Source organism: Cydia fagiglandana, chromosome 26, assembly GCF_963556715.1.
Source record: "Cydia fagiglandana chromosome 26, ilCydFagi1.1, whole genome shotgun sequence".
NCBI classification, from domain to species: Eukaryota; Metazoa; Arthropoda; class Insecta; order Lepidoptera; family Tortricidae; genus Cydia; species Cydia fagiglandana.
The window spans coordinates 873,100-899,166 of record NC_085957.1 but is presented as its reverse complement, the minus strand read 5'-3'; the positions used below and the strand labels follow the sequence as shown (position 1 = coordinate 899,166).

The 26,067-nt window shown below is 40.6% G+C and overlaps 4 protein-coding genes across 4 annotated transcripts in view; all 4 read right to left on the bottom strand.

Annotated features, from left to right (window-relative positions):
- Positions 1-5,531, bottom strand: part of LOC134677261 (zinc finger protein 729-like) — a 31,355-nt gene extending 25,824 nt beyond the window's left edge. Inside the window, exons 1-4 of the mRNA XM_063535693.1 lie at positions 5,422-5,531; positions 3,440-3,514; positions 1,972-2,101; positions 1,282-1,388 (exon numbers count right to left, since the gene is read on the bottom strand). Coding sequence (XP_063391763.1) covers positions 1,282-1,388; positions 1,972-2,101; positions 3,440-3,514; positions 5,422-5,531 — 422 coding nt within the window. The remainder of the gene's footprint in view (positions 1-1,281; positions 1,389-1,971; positions 2,102-3,439; positions 3,515-5,421) is intronic.
- A 3,436-nt stretch (positions 5,532-8,967) lies between these two features.
- LOC134677260 (uncharacterized) lies at positions 8,968-11,807 on the bottom strand. The gene is made up of 4 exons (XM_063535692.1): positions 11,408-11,807; positions 10,431-10,565; positions 9,465-10,154; positions 8,968-9,099 (listed from the first exon to the last, which is right to left on the bottom strand). The coding sequence occupies exons 1-4, from the start codon at positions 11,540-11,542 to the stop codon at positions 8,968-8,970; spliced, it is 1,092 nt and encodes a 363-aa protein (XP_063391762.1). The 5' UTR covers positions 11,543-11,807.
- A 936-nt stretch (positions 11,808-12,743) lies between these two features.
- On the bottom strand, positions 12,744-17,863 carry LOC134677692 (zinc finger protein OZF-like). Its single transcript, XM_063536156.1, has 2 exons — positions 16,778-17,863; positions 12,744-14,639 (listed from the first exon to the last, which is right to left on the bottom strand). Exons 1-2 carry the CDS (start codon positions 17,232-17,234, stop codon positions 13,513-13,515), a joined length of 1,584 nt encoding a protein of 527 aa, XP_063392226.1. The 5' UTR covers positions 17,235-17,863; the 3' UTR covers positions 12,744-13,512.
- Positions 17,864-20,791: 2,928 nt separating this feature from the next.
- Positions 20,792-25,841, bottom strand: LOC134677259 (zinc finger protein 664-like). The gene is made up of 3 exons (XM_063535690.1): positions 25,793-25,841; positions 23,675-23,791; positions 20,792-23,012 (listed from the first exon to the last, which is right to left on the bottom strand). The coding sequence occupies exons 1-3, from the start codon at positions 25,839-25,841 to the stop codon at positions 21,781-21,783; spliced, it is 1,398 nt and encodes a 465-aa protein (XP_063391760.1). The 3' UTR covers positions 20,792-21,780.
- Positions 25,842-26,067: the final 226 nt, after the last annotated feature.

The window sequence follows — 26,067 nt, the reverse complement described above, 5'->3', positions numbered from 1 at the left end:
ATTGTCTTACTTTTTTTGGTCTTGAATTACGTTTTGCAGTATAGTTTAATGGATGAAATTGAGCCATCTACCATATTAAAGTTAAGACAGTAAAGTAAGAAATGTCTCAGACCATGTAGCATAATATAAATAACAATAAACGCGAGTTTAGTAACCGCGAAAAAAAATATATAAAATATAATAATACACAATTTTATAATACAGATTTCGCACATAGGGTACATCGCCAATTACTAGCCACCCCCCAATTACTGGCCACTTAATTTGATTTCTATTTATAGGTGAACAAAGTTCATTTTAGTATATAAGGTACGAAAATCCAATTATTAGCCAGTTTTCAATTACTGGCCACCTATTCCAAAAATGAATTCTATTTACAGATAAATAAAACTCATTTTCAGTATAAGGAAAATGGCCAGTAACTGAAATTTATCCACAACCCACTCGTTCAATAACTGGCCGCCTCTTACAAAAATGAGTTCTATTCACCTATACACAGAATTCATTTTAGTATAGGTGGCCAGTAATTGAAAACTGGCTAATAATTGGCGATGTACCCTACATGTTAAATAGTACGTCTATTTAGTACTATAATTGAAATAAGTATCATTTTTTTATATTCGTAATTGTCGGCCGAGGCGTTCTTATTTACTGGCCAGGTTTTGTACACTATTTATTTAAAAAAAAAGTGTTATTGGTTAAAAAAAGGCAACATTTTATAAAATTAAGTTTGGCGATAATATATAAGTTTAAAATGTACCATACTTTTCTGAAATTAAATTGAAAAAAAAAACTGTATGAACCAAGTATCAACAGGTCCAGGGCTAAATAGAGTACAAAACATTAGAGATGCAACGGATAGTTGTTTGGCCGGATACCGGATATTCGGTCTAACTATCGGCCGCATATCCGGTATCCGGCCGCCGAATATTTGGTCAGCGGAACTATACTTACATTTCGGTTTTACAGGTGCGCTTCTGCAGGTTTGGCCTGTTTCCTAGTGAACGTTCGCGCGGACACATTTCTAGGTTCGAAATGAGTGCGCGTGCAAGTCAGTGGAATGTTTAAATTGTTTTAAATTAATAAACAAGTACGATTATGATCAAGACTGTTTCTTAAATCCAATTAGTTTACTCCGAAATCAAGCAATTTTACTATCCGGTATCTGGCCGGCTAGTAGGTCACTATCCGGTATCCGGCCGGATATTAAAATCATGGCCGGATAGGCCGGATACTGGATAGTAACCGATTATCCGGTGCATCTCTACAAAACATACTAACTTTAAAGACGCGTCGCAGTGTGTCCGTCCGTCCGTGTGTCTGCTCATAGCCTCGGAGCTCGCGAACTGCACCCCGCACGACTCGCACGATAACTTCGACTTCGACAACTGAAACAATAAACATTTTTAAACCGATTTCAAGTATAAAAAATAAGGATGACCTTATTGTTTTCCCGGGACACAAATTATTTATTTATTTAAATTTTTTTGCGCAAAATATATACAACAATGTACAAATGGCGGACTGAATGCCAAATGGCATTCTCTACCAGTCAACTATAGGGCCAAACAGATACCTACAATTGGTGCAGAGAGAGTGAATTAAAACATATATATCTTGACGACCGGTCTGGCCTAGTGGGTAGTGACCCTGCCTGCGAAGCCGATGGTCCTGGGTTCGAATCCCAGTAAGGGCATTTATTTGTATGATGATACAGATATTTGTTCTTTAGTCATGGGTGTTTTCTATGTATTTAAGTATTTGTATATTATATATATCGTTGTCTGAGTACCCACAACACAAGCCTTCTTGAGCTTACTGTGGGACTTAGTCAATCTGTGTAAGAATGTCCTATAATATTAAAAAAAAAAATGATATTTATACCAATTTTAATCTAAATCGGTTCAGCGGTTTAAGCATGAATAGGTAACAGATATAATTACTTTTGCCTGTAAAATATTAGATTGTTACCTCTTTGTGCGCCTTCGCGTGGTGATGCCGCAGCCCCAGGGCTCCGATGAAGGAGTCCCCGCAGATCCCGCACACGTGGTCCTTGGAAGGGTGGTTAAGGCGCACGTGGCCATAGTACGAGGTGCTTTTCCTAGAAATTTGATAAGTACCTAATAATCACGAATAATCGTTTGAAAATAGGTCTATCAACTATTTCTTGTTGTTATTCTGTCCCATCAGCCAAGAGACAATAGTAGCATAGTGTCTTAGAAGAGCTGCTGTACCCTGTTCTACAAACGTGCTTAGTAGGTATCCCATTGTGGAAAGGCTTTATAACTACCAAAAAATCTAGTTTGGTTCATTTATATAGGAAATAACTAGTAACAAGTAACGAAATAACTAGTGACCCAGGAGACCAAAACCATGGCAACTAGTGACAAGAAAAGTTGATTCACCCAAATGCTTAATATAACACCTCTGTAGATGTAAGCTTAATTTAGGGTCCCTTACCAATGTCTTAAGGAACGAAATGACTATAGTTCGTTTTTTTTAGCATTAGAAAGAACTTCGCAGAAGTAAGCTTGTGGTTCCAAATCCGGCACTTTTAGCGGTAATAATTTGAAGTAAATTATATGTATTGACCGTGCTACATTAGATAATTCAATAATTATTAACAATTAAAGAGCCTGATAAAAACTGTACACTTGCTTCTGTGGAGTTCTTTCTAATGCTAAAAAAAACGAACTATAGAATTAATTTTATCAGCGTTTGGGCAGCTACACTGGCTACTGTTACTCGGTCCTCCAACGGAGCGGTAGCAGACATTGACGATGTTTTATGATATCGCCCTTAATTACTTTACGAGTTATAGCTAAAGAAAAACTGGGTCATAATTGAGATAGAGCAGGTATTGTCAGGCGTCGCGTCGCGTCGCAACAAGTAGCTACAATTACATCCGTCCCACATCAATTTTGGTGGCTAGCCATAAGCCGCGCGTGGCGCTGTCGCCACCTAGCGGCCATATCTGTCCTGATCGTAACAGACGCGTTTTGTTAGAGAGTGAATCTTCTGTACCTAGTACTATTATTTATTGTTATCAAACTGCACAACGGGACTTAATCGCGTATTGAAGTTTTAAGATTTACCTCCGACGTAAACGAAGCGAGCGGAAACGAATATCGACAGTCGATAAATCGAATATCGTTAGTGTTGTGTGTCGACAGAGTGACATCCCTAGTGCGCAAAACGTTCAAACTGATAAACAAGACCAAGTGCGGGTAGTTCGAAAAACTCGCGCGGCTAGAAGATGTTGATGTCAACTTGAGCCAGTCTTCTCCGAGACCACGGGGACAACGCCGTCCTCGAAACGTCGGAGGTAAATCTTAAAACTTAAATACGCGATTAAGTCCCGTTGTGCAGTTTGATAATGTTTAATAATAGTGAAAGTTTAAATCAGTATTATTTATTGTGTTTTAAAAATGAAACTCACGTGAATGTGGCGTCACATTGCTTGCATTTGAACACCTTTCCAGTGTGCATGAGATAGTGGTTCCGCGCCAAATGTCTGCGAACATACATTACGTTTTATAGTCGCACCAATAAAAGTCTGCAGCGTATTTGATAGACGCAGCGTAATTGTTATTTATACGTCATAATTTTGTTAGAAGTTTGACGTTTAAAATGACACTTGCACTGCGTGGGCTACCAAAATCGCTGCAGACTTTTTACGGTCTGACTCTAGTCTATATTTAGACAAGGGCAAGGATTTATATATATAGAACCTGAATAGCACTGTTACTCTTTTTGCTACTAAAAATTAAATCTTATCATCGAGCAAGACAAAACAGCATAGGAAACTAGAGAAATCGGTACGAAAGACTTAAGAGCATTTCGAATTAGACCAAGATAAGTCTGCAACGATTCTGATAGCACACGCAGTGCAAGTGTTATTTAAAACGTCAATCTTCTATGAAATGATGACGTATAAATGACACTTACTCTTGCGTGTACTATCAAAATCGTTGCAGACTTGTCTTGGTCTTGGAGACGCCTTGTCTATCTTTTTCTGTACAAAACAGTCTGCCGATTTTGTACGTTACGTACAAATAGCCATGTCAGATAAACGTCAGTCTATATACAAAAGCTTGCAGTCGAGCAAGGTTTTCGGCAGACGGGTAAGCTCTTAAAGGCGACTCCGGTTATTTAATTCTCTAAGGAAAGACCAGAATGGAGGCCCAGGAATTGCCCAAGAACGGAGTCAGTGGGATAATATGATTCGATTCCTACATACAAAAGAGAGTAACAGGACAAATAAATATGGACATTCTTACACAAATTGACTAATCCCCACAGTAAGCTCACGAAGGTTTGTGTTGTGGGCACTGGATCTATATCTAAATCCCTAAAGTCTTTTCTCCTATCTTTGCATTCCCTAATATTGTTTGTCATAATTTAATGATCAGTTGTCCTAACACTAAAAACCCTAATTTTGGTTTCCCTAATTATTGATTACTTATCCTAATGTTATTAAACATATTTTCTTTTTTGCGAGGGTCGCAGTTCAAACCCTAACCTAACCCACTTTTGTGGTAGCAAGTTCTAAAACCTAACCATTTTTCAGAATCTTACATTATGGAAAATAATCGTTATGACAATTGATCGCTAGGGCATGTGCCCATTAGGACAAACCAGTTAGGGCAAGTGACTTTAGGACAAACGTTGTTAGGGATTCAGAATGACACCCGTGGGCACTCAGACAACGATATAGTTATAATAATAATAAATATTCTTTATTGTGCACCAGTTAAAAATACACAGAAAATTAAATGCACATTAACCCTTTAACCGCCAGAGTCTGATATATAAGACATTACATATCCAGCCCATTTCGCCACAGTCTGATAAATAAGACAAAGATCTGATTTGGTTTTTACAGCACATTTACAACTCCCGTAACTATGCCAACCTTACTCTGCGTGGTACAATTACTGTCGGTGGCGACACGAGCACGCTCGATCAAAAATTGCTGGCGGTTAAAAGGTTAAAGCTAGGTAACAACAGGCGGTTTTATCGATAAGAAGCGATTTCTTCTCTTATACTATAAATATACGAAAATAAGAAAAAAAATACGTACCGAAGATATTCGAGTGATTTTGTATGTCACTTGGGAGTATTGGACTACAGTGGGGTATGCTTACTAGGCGCGCGTGACGAACCCGCACAGGGCTATAACCGCGAAAATCGAAGTTCGCGAATTGCGGGGATTATTCTCTGTCACTCTAATTACGCCTTCATTGGAGTAAAAGAGAAAGATCCCCGCAATATGCGAATTTCGATTTTCGCGGTAGCCGCTCAGGATGCAGCTGAACAGCATCTTGTGGTAGTCGAGGTGGCGGTGCCGCAGGTACTGCGTGCGGCAGTATATGTGGCACACGGGCATGCTACATGTGGCGTGCTACAGTCTGTGCTTACTTGGCGCGCGTCACGAACCCGCACAGGTTGCAGCTGAACAGCATCTTGTGGTAGTCGAGGTGGCGGTGCCGCAGGTACTGCGTGCGGCAGTATATGTGGCACACGGGCATGCTACATGTGGCGTGCTACAGTCTGTGCTTACTTGGCGCGCGTCACGAACCCGCACAGGTTGCAGCTGAACAGCATCTTGTGGTAGTCGAGGTGGCGGTGCCGCAGGTACTGCGTGCGGCAGTATATGTGGCACACGGGCATGCTACATGTGGCATGCTACAGTCTGTGCTTACTAGGCGCGCGTCACAAACCCGCACAGGTTGCAGCTGAACAGCATCTTGTGGTAGTCGAGGTGGCGGTGCCGCAGGTACTGCGTGCGGCAGTATATGTGGCACACGGGCATGCTACATGTGGCGTGCTACAGTCTGTGCTTACTTGGCGCGCGTCACGAACCCGCACAGGTTGCAGCTGAACAGCATCTTGTGGTAGTCGAGGTGGCGGTGCCGCAGGTACTGCGTGCGGCAGTATATGTGGCACACGGGCATGCTACATGTGGCATGCTACAGTCTGTGCTTACTAGGCGCGCGTCACAAACCCGCACAGGTTGCAGCTGAACAGCATCTTGTGGTAGTCGAGGTGGCGGTGCCGCAGGTACTGCGTGCGGCAGTATATGTGGCACACGGGCATGCTACATGTGGCGTGCTACAGTCTGTGCTTACTTGGCGCGCGTCACGAACCCGCACAGGTTGCAGCTGAACAGCATCTTGTGGTAGTCGAGGTGGCGGTGCCGCAGGTACTGCGTGCGGCAGTATATGTGGCACACGGGCATGCTACACGTGGCATGCTACAGTCTGTGCTTACTTGGCGCGCGTCACGAACCCGCACAGGTTGCAGCTGAACAGCATCTTGTGGTAGTCGAGGTGGCGGTGCCGCAGGTACTGCGTGCGGCAGTATATGTGGCACACGGGCATGCTACACGTGGCATGCTACAGTCTGTGCTTACTTGGCGCGCGTCACGAACCCGCACAGGTTGCAGCTGAACATCATCTTGTGGTAGTCGAGGTGGCGGTGACGCAGGTACTGCGTGCGGCAGTATATGTGGCACACGGGCATGCTACATGTGGCATGCTACAGTCTGTGCTTACTAGGCGCGCGTCACAAACCCGCACAGGTTGCAGCTGAACAGCATCTTGTGGTAGTCGAGGTGGCGGTGCCGCAGGTACTGCGTGCGGCAGTATATGTGGCACACGGGCATGCTACACGTGGCATGCTACAGTCTGTGCTTACTTGGCGCGCGTCACGAACCCGCACAGGTTGCAGCTGAACATCATCTTGTGGTAGTCGAGGTGGCGGTGACGCAGGTACTGCGTGCGGCAGTATATGTGGCACACGGGCATGCTACATGTGGCATGCTACAGTCTGTGCTTACTAGGCGCGCGTCACAAACCCGCACAGGTTGCAGCTGAACAGCATCTTGTGGTAGTCGAGGTGGCGGTGCCGCAGGTACTGCGTGCGGCAGTATATGTGGCACACGGGCATGCTACATGTGGCGTGCTACAGTCTGTGCTTACTTGGCGCGCGTCACGAACCCGCACAGGTTGCAGCTGAACAGCATCTTGTGGTAGTCGAGGTGGCGGTGCCGCAGGTACTGCGTGCGGCAGTATATGTGGCACACGGGCATGCTACATGTGGCATGCTACAGTCTGTGCTTACTAGGCGCGCGTCACAAACCCGCACAGGTTGCAGCTGAACAGCATCTTGTGGTAGTCGAGGTGGCGGTGCCGCAGGTACTGCGTGCGGCAGTATATGTGGCACACGGGCATGCTACATGTGGCGTGCTACAGTCTGTGCTTACTTGGCGCGCGTCACGAACCCGCACAGGTTGCAGCTGAACAGCATCTTGTGGTAGTCGAGGTGGCGGTGCCGCAGGTACTGCGTGCGGCAGTATATGTGGCACACGGGCATGCTACATGTGGCGTGCTACAGTCTGTGCTTACTTGGCGCGCGTCACGAACCCGCACAGGTTGCAGCTGAACAGCATCTTGTGGTAGTCGAGGTGGCGGTGCCGCAGGTACTGCGTGCGGCAGTATATGTGGCACACGGGCATGCTACATGTGGCGTGCTACAGTCTGTGCTTACTTGGCGCGCGTCACGAACCCGCACAGGTTGCAGCTGAACAGCATCTTGTGGTAGTCGAGGTGGCGGTGCCGCAGGTACTGCGTGCGGCAGTATATGTGGCACACGGGCATGCTACACGTGGCATGCTACAGTCTGTGCTTACTTGGCGCGCGTCACGAACCCGCACAGGTTGCAGCTGAACATCATCTTGTGGTAGTCGAGGTGGCGGTGCCGCAGGTACTGCGTGCGGCAGTATATGTGGCACACGGGCATGCTACACGTGGCATGCTACAGTCTGTGCTTACTTGGCGCGCGTCACGAACCCGCACAGGTTGCAGCTGAACAGCATCTTGTGGTAGTCGAGGTGGCGGTGCCGCAGGTACTGCGTGCGGCAGTATATGTGGCACACGGGCATGCTACATGTGGCGTGCTACAGTCTGTGCTTACTTGGCGCGCGTCACGAACCCGCACAGGTTGCAGCTGAACAGCATCTTGTGGTAGTCGAGGTGGCGGTGCCGCAGGTACTGCGTGCGGCAGTATATGTGGCACACGGGCATGCTACACGTGGCATGCTACAGTCTGTGCTTACTTGGCGCGCGTCACGAACCCGCACAGGTTGCAGCTGAACATCATCTTGTGGTAGTCGAGGTGGCGGTGCCGCAGGTACTGCGTGCGGCAGTATATGTGGCACACGGGCATGCTACACGTGGCATGCTACAGTCTGTGCTTACTTGGCGCGCGTCACGAACCCGCACAGGTTGCAGCTGAACAGCATCTTGTGGTAGTCGAGGTGGCGGTGCCGCAGGTACTGCGTGCGGCAGTATATGTGGCACACGGGCATGCTACATGTGGCGTGCTACAGTCTGTGCTTACTTGGCGCGCGTCACGAACCCGCACAGGTTGCAGCTGAACAGCATCTTGTGGTAGTCGAGGTGGCGGTGCCGCAGGTACTGCGTGCGGCAGTATATGTGGCACACGGGCATGCTACACGTGGCATGCTACAGTCTGTGCTTACTTGGCGCGCGTCACGAACCCGCACAGGTTGCAGCTGAACATCATCTTGTGGTAGTCGAGGTGGCGGTGACGCAGGTACTGCGTGCGGCAGTATATGTGGCACACGGGCATGCTACACGTGGCATGCTACAGTCTGTGCTTACTTGGCGCGCGTCACGAACCCGCACAGGTTGCAGCTGAACATCATCTTGTGGTAGTCGAGGTGGCGGTGACGCAGGTACTGCGTGCGGCAGTATATGTGGCACACGGGCATGCTACACGTGGCATGCTACAGTCTGTGCTTACTTGGCGCGCGTCACGAACCCGCACAGGTTGCAGCTGAACATCATCTTGTGGTAGTCGAGGTGGCGGTGACGCAGGTACTGCGTGCGGCAGTATATGTGGCACACGGGCATGCTACACGTGGCATGCTACAGTCTGTGCTTACTTGGCGCGCGTCACGAACCCGCACAGGTTGCAGCTGAACATCATCTTGTGGTAGTCGAGGTGGCGGTGCCGCAGGTACTGCGTGCGGAAGTAAATATGACACACGTCGCACTCGAACGGACCGATACTCTACAAAAAATAAGCCCTTTACAAAAACATAATTATCCAGTGGAAAACTATTTTGAAAAGTAACTTTGCATTAAACCTTTTTATTCATTATTTTCGCCTGTTAAAGTAATAAATAGCTCTTAAACAAAGCTTTAACCCTTTAAACGCTACGACTATCGTGTATGGCGCGTCATAGTGATAAATACTACAGTCTATTTACCTATCGGGCCAAACAACTATTTGTCGCATCTCTAGAACAGATATTTATCTTTTAATTTTGAGGTTGATCTTTGTATTCATATCAATTTATTATGATAGATTGAAAATATTGTACCCACTTAACAAGACTATGCTACAAAACGTGTTATATCAATGATTATGCTTACCGGATCATGCTTGGCCATATGGTTCTTAAAAGGCTGCTCAAACTCAAACCCCCGCCCACACTGCTCGCACTTATAATCCAGATTCAAATAATTACTGCTCTGCTTCCGTTCCTCTATCTCCTGGAGCTGCTCTTCGATCGTCAGTATCTTCAGCTTACAATCATGTTTCGACTCAAACTCGGCGTGATCAAAGTTTGGCAAAAAATTATTCTCCGCTCTTCGCAACTGCAGCTGCCATTTTGTCAAAGGCTTAGCGTTTCTCTTTTTCCCGGCTACAAAACGGAGGAGGTTCGATATCCTCTTAGTTTTCACTTCTTTATCCTCCTTTTTAGATTTCTTTTTGGTTTCTTTGACTGTTTCTAAGTTTTTAACGGAGATTTGACCTAAGTTTAAACCATCTATCTCTACAACTAGTTGTTTAGGCATTACTAGGTCATTACTATTATTTAGGTTCAGTGTGTCTTCAATATTATTTGAAACGTTATTTAAAGGATCTGTAGGTTCATCTTTGATTTCTATTTCAGTTTCAGGCAATTCCTCTCTGTCATCAAATGAGTCTTCGCAAATTTCTTTAGGTTGTGTGTTAGTCTTTTTTTCGAGTGAGCTGAATGAGTAAACACTAAGTGTTACCAAGTTCAGGGCTAGTTTGTGATAATTTCTGTCTATTGAGAGTATGTCATCTGTGGAAAGCTGAAATAATAATGCAAGAACTTTATAATTATGTATATACTACACTACAAGGAATAAATAGCTTTTAATTATTTTATTTACTCATATTGGCAACTTCATTAGTTAATCACAAGAATACATTTTTTGAACAGATATATTTTGGGTACACTCACCTGCAATAGCTCTTCAAAGGCCGCAAAAATATGTGACACACTCTTATGCCTTTACATATAAGATTGTGTCAGATATTTTTGCGGCCTTTGATGTGTAACATACTATTGCAGGGACTGTACTTACAAAAGTAAGTTGTTTCAGCATCTCTCTAAGCAGGGCCTGCGAGCGTTGGCAGCGGGCGCGGAGATCAGCAAACCTCAGTATCTGCACCCGGCAAAATGGACACAAGTGCTGCGGCAACCCATCATCGTCTGAGTACTGAAAATAGCATAAATTTTCAAGTCTACTTTTGGCTTAGGGATAACAGCCACCTCCATACCGATTGAGCTAGGTATATTTTTAATGACTTCTTTAAGTATTGGATGTGCACTACACATTTTTAGTTTGATATTTATGATTACCAATACCAAGCATTTTACATAAACATGTTACATACAAAAAATAACAATGTCTTAAAGTTAACTGTTATAACTGCGTGTCTGCTACTTAAAAAGCATTAAAACATTTTACCTCCTTAGCAATGATTCTACACTGTAATAATCCATTGTAACAAGCATTTATTAACTCTTTTTTGTAATTTTGCTACAAGGCAAATATTCCTAGATATTGCAATGCAAATCATACACAGTTCTGAACAACAATGCAGGATTTGCATAAATATTCATAGTAAGAATTGCATACAACAGTTACAAAAAAACAATGTTTCATGTTAAGGAAAGAACTTTACATTTCAAGCTCACTTGATTTTGCAGGTATTTAAGTATGATAATCTAAATTATTGAATTATTGATAAAGGTTGTCTGGAAGAGATCGCTTTTTAGCGATAAGACCGCCTGTTGTTTACCTCTGCCTGTATTTCTGTTTTCTTTTGTATTGTCTTCTTTTATTGAGGTGTGCAATAAAGAGTATTTGTATTGTATTGTATTCTATGTAAAAAACAGACGGACGGTATTCGGTACGGAGTGAAACATGTCGAGCGTTTTTCGACTTAAAATACGTGAGTGACCCGTTCTTAATATATTTAATATGTCTGTGTCTCAAGGAAGTTTTGTTATTAAAATATTCTATGTAAAAACCATATTTTAAAGAAGATTACTTACTTCCACGCCCATTAGCTGTATAAAATGCTCTTCAAGCCCATCAGGAATGCTATAAAGCTTAGTGTTAGTGGCCAAACAGACGCGGCACGCGCTCAAATCCTCAGACACCAATTGTACCCTTGAACTGGTATTCATTGTTGTTCTACAGCTTAATTATAGTTTATAGAAGATGTATATTCATTATAAAGGTAAGTTCTACCAAGTTAGAGCTTACTGTAGATCGCTACATGTAAATAAACTTTAGTCTTGTTAGTAATATGTTGAGCGGATGTTTTTGTAATTATATGGAGAGAATAGATTTAACTACAGATGTTTTAGTGATCTTTACAGATCAAGCACAATATACTGGTAATTTTCTTAACATTTTACATTTCAGCGTAAAATAATAATCAGAAAAACTAAACAACCGAATATACAACGATCTGCGATCATATATACAACGATACAGCGACGCTCATACATACTGACATGACATGTCAAACTGACAGTGACAGTTACGAACGGCGGCCATATTTGTCTTTGATTAAAGATGCGTTCAAGTTCAAATGCTGCACAACTTATGGGCTCTACAGACGGTTGGGATTTATCATCATTTTTCTTCTTCCTCGCGTTATCCCGGCATTTCGGCACGGCTCATGAGAGCCTGGTGTCCGCTTGACAACTAATCCCATGATTTGGCGTAGGCACTAGTAAAGCGACTGCCATCTGACCTTCCAACCCAGAGGGTAAATTAGGCCTTATTGGGATTAGTCCGGTTTCCTCACGATGTTTTCCTTCACCGAAAAGCGACTGGTAAATATCAAATGATATTTCGTATATAAGTTCCGAAAAACTCGTTGGTACGAGCCGGGGTTTGAACCCGCGACCTCCAGATTGCAAGTCGCACGCTCTCACCGCTAGGCCACCAGCGCAATCATAACGGAATTATACTCTGGCAAGATCACTTTGTCAATTAGAAAAGGCGCTAATTTATATTTTCTATAAGAGAACAACCTATCACGCCTACATTTTTAATAAAATCAATACAAATATTTAATTGTTCCTAACTATTTACTGTAATATAATATTATGTTATACATATTATATTTATTTATTTTTAATTATTTAATTAAAAATAAACGAATCAAAGCAAGGAACATAGCTGCGGTGTTATACATCAAATTGTGTCAAAATATGTTAATTAATGTTAATATCTAGACGCAAATGAGGACTACCTACTTTTGTATGGAAAGACAGATTCGGACCGGACGTCCCGTGGTCGTCCATCAATAAATGACTACAGTGCTATGCATCGATAGAGTGGATGAGACTGCGCACATACAATGAAAACTAAAAGTATAATAAATTAATTTATTTTTCGTATTACTTATTACTAATAAGTTATTTATAGTTACGGTTACATTTTGACAGACAATAAGTGATAACAATTATTCTTGATTTCTTAATTCTTAAACTATTGGAGAATATACTAAAAAAATTATATATTAACACTTGTAGGATTGCGTAATTTGTATGTCATGCATTGCATATAATAATTATGATTATTAAATTGTATTGTTGTTTTTTTTAGGGTTCTGTACCTCAAAGTCCTCAAAAGGAAAAAACGGAGCCCATAGGATCGCTCGTCTGTCTGTCCGACCATCCCCCCCCCCCCCTTTTTATCTCCGTAACTAATGGGATTAAAATTTTGAAAAATACATAAAAGTTCTTTACCTACATATGACAGGAGAACCTATTAGAAATTTGCAGTCAATCGTGAGTCGGACTTAATTACTTAGTTTTTGATCCGATCCCTACGGGTTTTGTAAAGCATAAAAAATACTTTGTTAAAAATTGGGTAAATGTACGAAACCCTTGGAACACGAAGTCCGACTCGCACTTGACCGGTTTTTATACATACCAGCACTAACACATAAACCTTACGTGCTAATAGTGTTGTTAGTATTATTTTCATGTGAATATACATCCTAATATTATACAATTCTACATATTAATCTCTCTGTGATTATACTGATTATACAATTATATCACCTGTTTCATTACGAGTTATGTCATAAAATATGTACTTACTTGTTTTATATTATTAAATAAAGAAATACAATATTCTAATTGGTGTGTATCTTTTCATGTTGAACTAAGTTAATCTTCCGGGCAGCTGTGTAACTACATTGATCACATTTGAACGGCTTTTCTCCAGTATGTTTTCTAACATGAAGTGTTAACTTATTTTTCTCTTCACTAGTAAAACTACATTGCTCACACTTGTATGGTTTCTTCCCGCTGTGTTTCATTTCGTGGCGTTGCACGTTTACTAATTTGCTAGAAGCATAGCTACAATGACCACATTTGTAGGGCTTGTCTCCAGTATGTGTTTTTATATGGACTTTTAATTGACACACTTTTCTATACGCACAACTACATTGCTCGCATTTGTATGGTTTTTCACCAGTATGTTTCATCTCATGAATTCGTAGTTCACCTTGTTGTCTGCTAGTAAAACTACAATAAGCACATTTAAATGGTTTTTCTCCACTATGTATTCTTTCGTGAGACCTTAAACTACTTATTTGTGCACAGGCATAATTACACTGTCGACATTTGTACGGTTTTTCACCAGTGTGTTTTCTTTCGTGGGTTTTTAAATCAGATAATCTGATACTAGCAAAACTACAATAGTTACACTTATGAGGCTTCTCACCCGTGTGCTTCATTTCATGACATAGTAAATTGTCTTTTTTAATACTAGCATAACTACATTGGCTACATTTGTACGGTTTTACACCAGAATGTGTTTTTTTATGACGATTTAACTTTGTTTTTTCTACACAAGCATAACTGCATTGGTCGCATTTGAACGGCTTTTCTGTAGAATGTGTTAATAGATGAACTCGTAAATTAGGTTTTCGGTTAGTAGAAAAACTGCATTGATCACATTTCAATGGTTTTTCTTCAGAATGTATTAACTCATGGACTTTTAAGCTAGGTTTCCGTTTAGTTGAAAAACTACATTGACCACATTTGAATGGTTTTTCGTCAGAGTGCATTTTTAAATGACTTTCGAGATGGTTTCTCTTCTTGGATGTGTAGTTGCAGTGCTCGCAGCGGTAAAGGTTCTCACTGTTGTGTTTCCTTGCGTGTATAGCTAGAGCGTTCTTTTTGAGCGTTGTGTAACTGGAATGGCCACATCGGTAAGTCTCTTGTGTGTCGCTTTGTTCCTCCTGCTGTGTTTGCCCTGCAACAACACAACTTCACATAACTAACAGTATAAGTAACACTTAGTTACAGTATGACTAGTTTGCGATACATGGAAAACGAAATGACAAACTTAGAGCGTCCGTTTAGGGCATCCGCACAGGTTTCATTTTACCTAGGTAAAATCCGCTGCACGCGCAGGCATCCGTTCGCGGCTTTCTTACAAAATTTCGTTAACTCGCTGACCCGCGACAGCTAGGCGGACACCGTTAACCCGACTGGGGGCTTTTGTTGTATATAATCGACAGTTATATTAGTTAAATGTGCGTGACGTGCGTAATCGCATCCAATATGAAGACCGCCCTAGCCATATTTTACTTTTTAGATTAGATTAGATTAGATATATTTATTTCTTAAAGAAAAATACACAGTATTTTACACAAAAGGATAAAACAAAGGCTTTCACTAAAAGATTTTAGAGAAAGTAAAAGATTTAAAACTATTACTACGGGACCAACCTCAAAATCGTAATTAAAAATTGACTGTCCAGATGTCAATCAAATGGGAGAGCCCGTAATGCATGTTGGACCAAATACGTTCTGGTCGACATGGGAATTTAGACATCATTTAGAGCAACATTAAAAGTTTATAATTTAGAGTCTAATTATAAATTTTAGACAAACTGCTAATTGGATAAACATACAACAAATCCACAATAATCTTAAAAGGCAGGGAAAGAAAGAAATAAAATACAACAAAAAAAAAAATACAAATATATAGTTATTTAACGCTACAACCTATTACATGTGGAATAAGAAGACATGCAGGCAAAAAAAATATTGGTTGCTAACATTAGATGGGCCAAGAAAACTACGGAGTGCACACCAAACATAGCGCGGCGTCACGGCAGACCTTGAAGGAGATGGCGGCACGATCTTGACGTATTTCGGAAAGATAATATAATATTGCCATAAACCGAGACGCGTGGAAGAAAGAGAGGGAGGCCTTTGCCCAGCAGGGGGTCACAACAGGCTAACAAATAAATAAAAATAGGATCTTTACTGTGCATAATGTCGCGTCAATCCGTGGCGCTGGTTGTCAGTGGGGATCAGAAAGATTTATTGTAAATGCAGTAGAACCTCGATCATCTGAATGTTGGTGCGAAATTGTTGATTGCTGTTGCCCATATGTGATTTGTTTCATCTAACAATGTTAGACTGAAAAGTGGATTCCTGAGTGAAGCAAGGGTTTCAAAGCACGAAGGTTAAACACATACATAATGCTAACTGTAAAAGATTTAAAATCAAATCCAAATTAACAATACTACATGTTTATCAAAATACTTTAATGTTATTAGGTTTTAAGGTTGTTTATACGACAATGGTTTCACTCACTTGAATTCGCGAAGTACTACAAGTCGCTGTTGGCGAACAGCGACTAAAAATTCAAGTGAGTGAAACCGTATAAACAATTTAAAATATGTCTCACGAAAGTTTAATATCGATTAGGTTTTAAGGTTTAAGTTAGGTTGATGTTATGTTACATATATTGGTTACTATGCAATTGCAGAGCGCACGTTTGATCCATATGTTATTTAATACCTGTATTGGCTTAAATAATCTAGTTCAAAGGCATTTAATCATCACAAATGTAAAAACAGAATAAGCGTTGGCCAGAGTTGATTATCGTTGATTTTTTCATTGTGATTGACATCGTGTTTACAATTTATAAATACAAAACACTTTCTACCTGTACCAAAGCCCATAGAAATAGACATCATTTATTGGTAATAAGGTATTATTACAGGTCACAATTTTCAAACATATTTCTCATCTTCTTACATCTATTATATACACCAATTAGGATAAGTATTACACTATTCTTTATAATCTTAAAATACTCACAAAAAAACAGATTCATACATTGAAAAGTATAAGTTTTACCTTTATTAAATGGGATTTGGATATTGTTAAAAAATATTTTGGCGTTTTTGGCTTTCGGCGTTAGTGAGATCATTTGTGTTTTCCCCCCACGTATATACCATCTCTATGTTATTTGAATAAACTGCATAATAATACATTCATTAAAACTAATGAAATGAAGTAATGATAGTTATAGACCGCCCATATTGAAAGCAAAGGCCTACAATTATAATAAATGTTAAAAAAAATGTTTTACCTGTAGCTGCACAGACTTGCTGCTCCATTAGCTCAGAGCCAAGCATCAGCTCGTGTTTGACAGCATGTCCGTACAGCCCGGCTTGTATACCCTCCGTTTTCTCACAGCCATTTACACCCACACCTGAGCATGAGGTTTCTACTTCTACAGTCAAGGATGGCTTTTCCATATGACTGTCATCTGATCGTTCCTTCATAAACACATCTATGGGTTCGACTTTTACCACATTTAAGGAAGATGGCTCATCTTTTACAACACACACATTATACCACGAAGCGTCTTTTACGCGTTCGTTTTTTATACTTTCTATAGACACATTCAATGAAGGCTTTACTTCTATATCATATGTAGGTTCGGACTTAATAAGAATATCTGAACACGACGGATCTATTACGCATACATTGTCGCTTGCGGGCTCGGTCTTTACGTTCACTTTCTCATACGCTGAGGTCTCCATTGTCAACTAATACGGTTATTTTTACTATTTAAACATAAAAAGCAACGGCATGTATCTTTAAACTCTTTATATAGTTACAAATTCACGGCTTAATTTTCTCAAAGTAATCCAACGATTGACAATGAAATGACATTTCCATTCATGACATTTTGTTTCGTTCGTTCATTATCTGCAACTTGGAGGATATAACCAACGGAGACGCCATGTCTAAAATTTTCGGTACAAAATAGTCTGCCGTTTTTTGCGGGGGAGGGGCACATCAAATGTATAGGTACGTCATGTCAGATAAACGACAGTCCAGTCAGTCAGTCGTGTCAGGTTGACCATTGGCCGCCTATTTTTGACAGAGGGGAACGCCTGTTAATGGCGGCTCCATTGTTAATTACTCCGAGATCTGCAATGTCAATTTTTTTCTCGTTTGAGTTAGGCTTGCAGTATGTGTTATTATTTTAGGTGAATAAAAAGTTCAATCAGACATTCACCTCTATAGTAATTATTGACTATACCAGTAGTCAAATATGGGCCGTATCCACTGCAATGACGTATATTTGAAATATAGTAAAATTGACCAAGTAGTGGTAAAAAAGTATGTTTTATGTCTTCATTATATCAGCGATGAAAGTAAATCCATGCTATTGCAAAATATAGATACCTTCTTCTTCCTCGCGTTATCCCGGCATTTTGCCACGGCTCATGGGAGCCTGGGGTCCGCTTGACAACTAATCCCATGATTTGACGTAGGCACTAGTTTTACGAAAGCGACTGCCATCTGACCTTCCAACCCAGAGGGTAAACTAGGCCTTATTGGGATTAGTCCGGTTTCCTCACGATGTTTTCCTTCACCGAAAAGCGACTGGTAAATATCAAATGATATTTCGTACATAAGTTCCGAAAAACTCATTGGTACGAGCCGGGGTTTGAACCCGCGACCTCCGGATTGCAAGTCGCACGCTCTTACCGCTAGGCCACCAGCGCTTTTTTTTGCAAAATATAGATACCAATTTGACGAAATTTTCTGCGAATTCCAGTTTTCTATCTGATGATTAAGTGGAGGAGGAAAAAAAAAAAATTTATTTCAGACTAAAGGTCCATACATTGTTAGTGAACATTAAAACCTTATTACTAGTATTAGTATAACATAAAAATAGACTAAAGTAAAACTAAACAATAACTGCATGCAGTCTCTGCCAACGGCTGAGCATGGGGCCGTTTTCGCGCTCCATAAACACGCTCAGAATGCTGTTGGGGCTACCGCGCAGGCGACGCATCAGTGAAGCGCACCTCTTGCGCATTATCGCCGCAAAGCTGTCAATTTGTGCCTCGGCAAACATACCAGAGGCACTACAAAATCGCGGCAACCCCATCAACACCCGGAACGCGTTATTATATTGCACACGTAGGCCGTTGTATGCCTTCTGCGTATAGTTGGTCCACAGGCTGCATGTGTAGAATGACTGACAGTACGCTTTGAAAAGTGTAGTCTTTACTTGTACAGTACATTTTGCGAACCTGCGGGCCAACATGTTGCATCGGACAGCCAACGACCTACGCTCTCGCTCAATATCTATGTCATCACTCAGGTCGTCAGTGACCCAGTGACCCAGGTACTTGAACTTAGTGACAAAGTTTAAAGGGACATCGTAGAGTGCCACTAGCGGTACCGTCGGATAACTTTTCTTACCGGCTTTAAAAATCATCACTTCGCTCTTTTTGACATTATACCTGAGTCCATGGGCCACAGCATAGGACTCGCATATTTTTATCAACCTTCTCATCGAGTCGATTGAAGGGCCGAGCAGCACCATGTCATCAGCGTAACTATAATTGTTGGCGGCGACTCCGTCAATGTGACATCCGGCATAGGTACTGCTCAGCTCCTCGATGAGTTGGTTGACATACAAATTAAACAGTTTTGGGGAAGACAACCCACCCTGTCTCACCCCACACATCAAATTATAGTTACTGGAGACTGTGTTACCCCATCTTACAAAATTATTTTGATGTAAATACCAATATTTAAACAGAGCTATCACTTCCCTAGGTACATTTGTTTCATTTCGTAACTTGGCCCATAATATATCATATGATACAAGGTCGAATGCCTTTGATAAATCCAGGAACACACCATAAACCGGTGTATTCCTACTAGTGTAGTACTGGACGGTATTGGTAAAAAGATGACTGGAAAATCCAGCTGAATTGAAATAAAAATATATTTGTATAAATAGGTATGCATAATAGTTATTCTATAAAGTGAATCACTTTGAGCCTATTAGACATACAAATCTAATAACCAGACATAGGAATTCGCGAATTAAGACTTTATGTTTGTGCACTTATGGTACTAATTACAACAAAATAGTTACGAATTAGTTTTCAATTGCCTAAATTTTGTTGTAACTAGTACCATAAGTGCACAAACATAAAGTCTTAATTCACAATTTGCCCCGCGGATTCCTATGTCTGCTAATAACATTTTTTTTTTGTATGCATATGGCGACTGGGTTCCGTCTATTTGGCATAACTTCCGTGACCCGAAACGCATCTGGCATAACCTATTTCGTAGAAATGTATTTCGACGAATGTTAAATTTGCAGAAAGCTTCAGTTTGTATAATATGCAATAGGCCGAATGTTTGCAAGTCCGAATCTTAAATAGACTACTATTATTTTGGCCGACTTTTGATACGAATAATTTTATTTTGCGTTTGTTTAAATGTCCGAAATGTGATTTGCATAATCTGTTTAGCATAATAGGATTTAGGCGAATATTTACATCGCAGAAAACGTATTTCGATTATTTCTATTTGGTATAACTTGTATGATCTAAAACGCATCTGTCATAAGCTACATTTAGCAGAATGGCACATAGCATTAGCGCCTGCGCGTTGCTACGCAAGGGCGAAGGGGCTGCTATGCCCGTAGCGCCGGAGCAGATGCGGAGCCCAACAAAAAAACTGTTGCTAGAAAAGTGGGTTAGGTTAGGTCAGAACTGCGACCCCACGGAAACAATCTATTGCCAGAAAAGTGGGTTAGGTTAAGTTAGATCTGCGACCCCACGAAAACAAACTGTTGCCAGAAAAGTGGGTTAGGTTAGGTTAGAACTGCAACCCCACGAAAACAAACTGTTGCCAGAAAAGTGGGTTAGGTTAGGTTAGAACTGCGACCCCACGAAAACAAATTGTTGCCAGAAAAGTGGGTTAGGTTAGGTTAGAACTGCGACCCCACGAAAACCGACTGTTGCCAGAAAAGTGGGTTAGGTTAGGTTAGAACTGCGATCCCACGAAAACAAACTGTTGCCAGAAAAGTGGGTTAGGTTAGGTTAGAACTGCGACCCCACGAAAACAAACTGTTGCTAGAAAAGTGGGTTAGGTTAGGTTAGAACTGCGACCCCACGAAAATAAACTGTTGCCAAAAAAGTGGGTTAGGTTAGGTTAGAACTGCGACCCCACGAAAACAAACTGTTGCCAGAAAAGTGGGTTAGGTTAGGTTAGAACTGCGACCCCCAAGAAAACGAACTGTTGCCAGAAAAGTGGGTTAGGTTAAGTTAGAACTGCGACCTCATGAAAACAAACTGTTGTTATTCAGCGAAATGTAACTATGAGACATAATAGTTGCGAGTTGCGAAACATTCGGCGAATTAATTTCAGCCAAAAAATATTGGGCCTACAACATATATGATTTTCGCAAGTATGCAAAACATTTCTATGCCATAAGATTTTATGCTTGTAGTACATTATGCTTAATGGCGAATTATGCTAAAATAAATTATTACAAATAAAATTATGCGAAATGAAACAGATACCAGGTCTCGATTTGGACATTAAAATTATGCCAAAAGACACTTCGATCAATAAAAATTATGCGTAGAGCACGTATGCGCAACAATCCAGTACCAAGTGACTTTATGCTAACAGTATATTATGCCTAAAGTTATTATGCACAATAGAATTATTACAAAAAAAATTATGCCAAAGATAGGGGAACCATGGCGACTTTATAGTTTATTAAAATGAACAAAAATTTATTACATTAAAACTGCTAATAACATTTGCTAAAATTTTTAGTGTTTATTATTTTATTGTTAATCCTATGTAAATTGTAATTTAATCCGATGTAATTTGTAATGCGATGTGTTGGACCTATGTTGTCTTAAATAAACGGATTTATTAATAACGGGATCCTATCTCGTCGCATAATAATTGATTGTCATAATGTAATGTTACGCATAAAACTCTTTTCGCATATTTTTTTCTCCAGCTGAAGCAGCAATTATTTTCTAAAATATTTTGCATAGGTTGTATAGTAAAGGGTAGGTTAGGTTAGGTTTGTGTTATAATTTTTCAGCACAATAACAATTATGCGAAATAAGTTTTATGAGTAACATTACATTAGGACAATCAATTATAATGAAACCCAATATGGACCCGCTAATAACCTTATATAACTACATACAGAAATTCAATCTATACACGTATTTAAATTATTACTTCATTATCAAATGGCAAAGCATTCAGATGTGTCCTAATACATTTACATTGCAAACATTAATCGGTGTGGGTAAGCTCATGTCTCTTCAAACTCGCCAATTTCGCGTAAGTTTTTTCACACGTGCCACAGGGATAAGGCTTCTCACCGGTGTGTGTTCTTACATGCTTTTTTAACAAAGACGGTTGCTTGAACTCCTTTCCACATACATCGCAAGGAAACCTTCTGTCTTTCGAATGTACTTGCTCATGGTTTTTTAAATCATCCAATTCTGTGAACACCCTAATGCACTTGCCGCAGCGATACGCTTCTCTAGTATGAAGTTTTTTATGTAAATTCAACGCACTCTTTTGTGTAAATCGCTTTTCACATACATCACATGAAAAAGGTTTCTCGCCAGTATGAATCAGCTCGTGTTTCTGCAAGTCGTACATTTTCAAAAAGCGCTTTTGACAAGTTTTGCAGGCGTGAGGTTTTTCACCCCTGTGACGCCGTTCGTGAGCGTTCAAATGGCCCAATTGCGCAAATCGCTTATCACATGTACCACAAGGATAAGGCCTCTCGCCTGTGTGAGATCGTTTGTGTACTTTTAATTGATTCCACTGTGTGAAGCTCTTTTCACATGTTTCGCAGGAATATGGCCTTTCCCCGGTGTGGATACGCTCATGTGTTTTTAAATCCTGCAATTTCGCAAATTTCTTTTCGCACGTGCCACATGAATAAGGCTTCTCGCCGGTGTGCGTTCTTTTGTGATCATTTAATTTAGATGAATTCTTGAAAGCTTTTTCACATACATCGCACGAAAATCTCTTTTCTTTTGTGTGTATTCGTTCATGCTCCTTCAAAGCATCTTGATCTGTGAAGTTCTTATAACATACTTCGCAGAAATAGGGTTTGTTCGCGTGATTTTGTTTGTGTAATTTCAATGGATGTAGTTGTCTAAATTGCTTTTTACATACGTCACAGGCGTAAGGTTTTTCGCCAGAATGGATTAGCTGGTGTTTCTTCAAATCGTACGTTGTCGAGAAGCGCTTTTGGCATGTTTTACATTCGTAAGCTTTCTCGCCTCTGTGACGGCGTTCATGTGCTTGTAATATACTTAGCAGTCTGAACCGCATATCACACGTTTTGCACTGGTAAGTTTTTTCGGCGTGTATTCGTTTATGCTGAGTTAAGGCGCCTAATTGTGGAAATTCCTTTTGACAGACATCGCACGAGTATGAGTTTTCTATTTTGTGTGTGTCTGCACTGGCCGGGGCTTGTGTCTCGCGTGCCGTCGCTAGTCCTTCACCTGAAACAAACACTGATTTTTAGGGTTCCGTACCCAAAGGGTAAAACGGGACCCTATTACTACGGGTCCGTCTGTCACCAGGCTATATCTCAGGTCCACTTCTGGGGTCCATGGTGAATTGAGGCAACACCTCACCTTGGTGGCTTTTGCTTGATGGTTTCAGATCTTGACCTTGAAACGTACCCGAAGCGCGAAACTTCTTAGTTTGTGTGATACACACATAATTGTTTGATCAGATTGAATGCTCCGTTACTCAGTAGTCAGAACAAAACTTAAAACTAAAAATGGAAAATACTTATAAATAAAAAAACTATATTAATAAATAGAACTGTGGCAAAAAGCTGGTCGATACCATCGGTGACCAGAGAGCTGGCAGCTTTCTCTCGCAGGGCATCAGTATTGCCATTCAGCGACGGAATGTTGCCAGCATCTTTGGCACAATGCCGCGGGGACCTTTTTTTGATTTATTTTCATTTAGAGTAGTTTAGTTTTAGTTAGTTTAGATTAATTTTAGTATTTATTATATCAATTGTATCTATAAATAAATAAATATTATAGGACATTTTTACACAAATGGACTACCCCACCCCCACGTATGCTGAAGAAGGCTTGTTGGATTGTGTGTATTATACTTATAATACCATAGGCAGTTTGAGCTTTACCTTGGTGTTGTTCCTTTGCTTCTGTCTCGCTCCCGCAAGCTGGTGTCGTCTCGCTCTGGCTTGTTCCCTCTCCCTCCTCTCGCTCTTCTACAAACTCCGCCTCGACCTTGATGCACACTGCCAACAACAATTCGAAACATTCAGAGTAAACGCTAGTGGCCTAGCGGTAAGAGAGTGCGACTTTCAATCCGGAGGTCGCGGGTTCAAACCCCGGCTAGTAGTCGACGTCAAAGATATGTTTACAATTTTGCACCTTACTCTCTTGTAATAAGGCAAAAAATGTAAACATATCTTTGACGTCGACTGTACCAATGAGTTTTTCGGAACTTACGTACGAAATATCATTTGATATTTACCAGTCGCTTTTCGGTGAAGGAAAACAGTGAGGAAACCGGACTAATCCCAATAAGGCCTAGTTTACCCTCTGGGTTGGAAGGTCAGATGGCAGTCGTTTTCGTAAAAACTAGTGCCTACGTCAAATTATGGGATTAGTTGTCAAGCGGACCCCAGGCTCTCATGAGCCGTGGCGAAATGCCGGGATAACGCGAAGAAGAAGATTTACCAGTCGCTTTTCGGTGAAGGAAAACATAGTGACGAAACCGGTTTCCGGACTTCCGGAGTCCGCACTCCCAATCTCATATGAGCCATGCCATGGCAAAAGCCAGGACAACGCGAGGAGGGAGATGGTGAAGAGAAAAATTAAGAGGGGACAAAGCAAAATTACAGATTTATACACGGTGTAACATGAGGAAACCGAATAATTTTAATCATGCATTTCTGAGGTCAAAAGAAGTAAAAATTTAATATGAGTTTAGGTCAATTTCGCCTAAAAAAAATTTTTTATTGTTGTGTTTTTTCAATTGTTTGAATGTATTTGTACCTTTTACACTATGTAACAATAAAAAATTGTTTTTTTTTTAATTAAAATGATCTCTGAAACTAGGCGAATTTCAAAAAAGTTTATAGGACATTTTTGTCTCTAAATATGATCAGGAATACGCTGTTAAAATTATTCGGTTTCCTACACCGTGTATATTGAATTTTTATCAAGGAAAAATGCAATGTACATTTTTTATCAAGGAAAAATGCCATGAAAAAATCTACAATAATATATTTGTGAGGGCAGCCTCTAAGTAAAAGAGTGCGAGTCGGACTCGCGTTCCAAGGGTTCCGTACATTACTCAATTTTTTAACAATGTATTTATGTGGAACGTGAATGAAATGTCTTTATAAAAAAACCCGTAGGGGTCGGATCAAAAACTAAGTAATTAAGTCCGACTCACGCTTGACTGCACATTCCTAATAGGTTTTCCTATCGTCAATTTTGTGTATTTTTTTCAAAATTTTGACCCAGTTTTTTCGGAAATATAGGGGGGGGGGGGAAATGGACGGACAGACAGACGCATGAGTAAGCCTTGAGTTCCGTTTTTTCTCCTTTTGAGTTACGGAATACTAAGAATTACGAAAACATATCTAATTTTCATATCCAATTGTATATCTCATGAGTAATAATATATATGGTATGGTATGGTACAGTGAGACGCCTCATTCTGTTCTCGTATGTTTCTTTTCTTTTAATGAATGTATTAATTATACAGGATATTGACTCTTGGAGACCTTATACATCTCTAAGGATAACTTGATAAACTATATAATCTTATAGTTCTGACACCTAGAGACATTTACACCTCTAAATATTATAGATTTTTTTTGTGTGTGTTTTTTTATCTGTATTTTGTATGTAATTCGACATATACATCTCTTAGTAATTGTAATACGTTAGATTGAATTGTTAGTTTTATTTTATAAAATTGTTGATGTTATTATTTTTGCTTTTATGTAAATTCAATGTTGACGTGTAAAAGTGCCCTTGTGGCCTATTTGCTGAATAAATGTTGATGTTTGATGTTTGTTTGAGGTATGCATACCATAGCAGTATAATGGTGAAGGCCAGATTCGAACCGTCTTTAGCTAACGCTATGAACCCCTAGGCCACACCGCCACGCTGAAATAGTCTCAATTTATGGACTATCATTATGACCTCTTAGTAAAACTAGGCGTCACTCAGAGCTACCGGGAATGCAAATCAAACTACAAATCAATTCCTATTTCCCTCACCCTCTAGCAGAGCTTTTAATTTTATGACATCAATAAAATAATTATCCATGTTTTTTGTCAAACACTTGTTTTGCCACAAAATAAGATAAATAATAGATGCAACGGATAGTTATTTGGCCGGATATTCGGCCGGCGGAACTATACCTACATTTCGGTTTTTCAGGTGCGCATTCTGCAGATTTGACCTGTTTCCTAGTAAACGTTCGCGCAGACTCATTTCTAGGTTCGAAATAAGTGAGCGTGCAAGTTAGTGGAATTATTAAATTGTTTTTTAA

Coding starts and splice junctions, on each gene's coding strand:
- LOC134677260 (XM_063535692.1), bottom strand. CDS start 11,542: ATGAATACCAGTTCAAGGGTACAATTGGTGTCTGAGGATTTGAGCGCG. Junction 10,155..10,430: donor TGCTGAAACAACTTACTTTT/GTAAGTACAGTC, acceptor TTATTATTTCAG/CTTTCCACAGATGACATACT. Junction 9,100..9,464: donor ATATGGCCAAGCATGATCCG/GTAAGCATAATC, acceptor TATTTTTTGTAG/AGTATCGGTCCGTTCGAGTG.
- LOC134677692 (XM_063536156.1), bottom strand. CDS start 17,234: ATGGAGACCTCAGCGTATGAGAAAGTGAACGTAAAGACCGAGCCCGCA. Junction 14,640..16,777: donor GCAAGTCTGTGCAGCTACAG/GTAAAACATTTT, acceptor GTGTTGTTGCAG/GGCAAACACAGCAGGAGGAA.
- LOC134677259 (XM_063535690.1), bottom strand. CDS start 25,841: ATGGATAATTATTTTATTGATGTCATAAAATTAAAAGCTCTGCTAGAG. Junction 23,792..25,792: donor ATTAAAAGCTCTGCTAGAGG/GTGAGGGAAATA, acceptor TGTTGTTGGCAG/TGTGCATCAAGGTCGAGGCG. Junction 23,013..23,674: donor AGCAAAGGAACAACACCAAG/GTAAAGCTCAAA, acceptor TGTTTGTTTCAG/GTGAAGGACTAGCGACGGCA.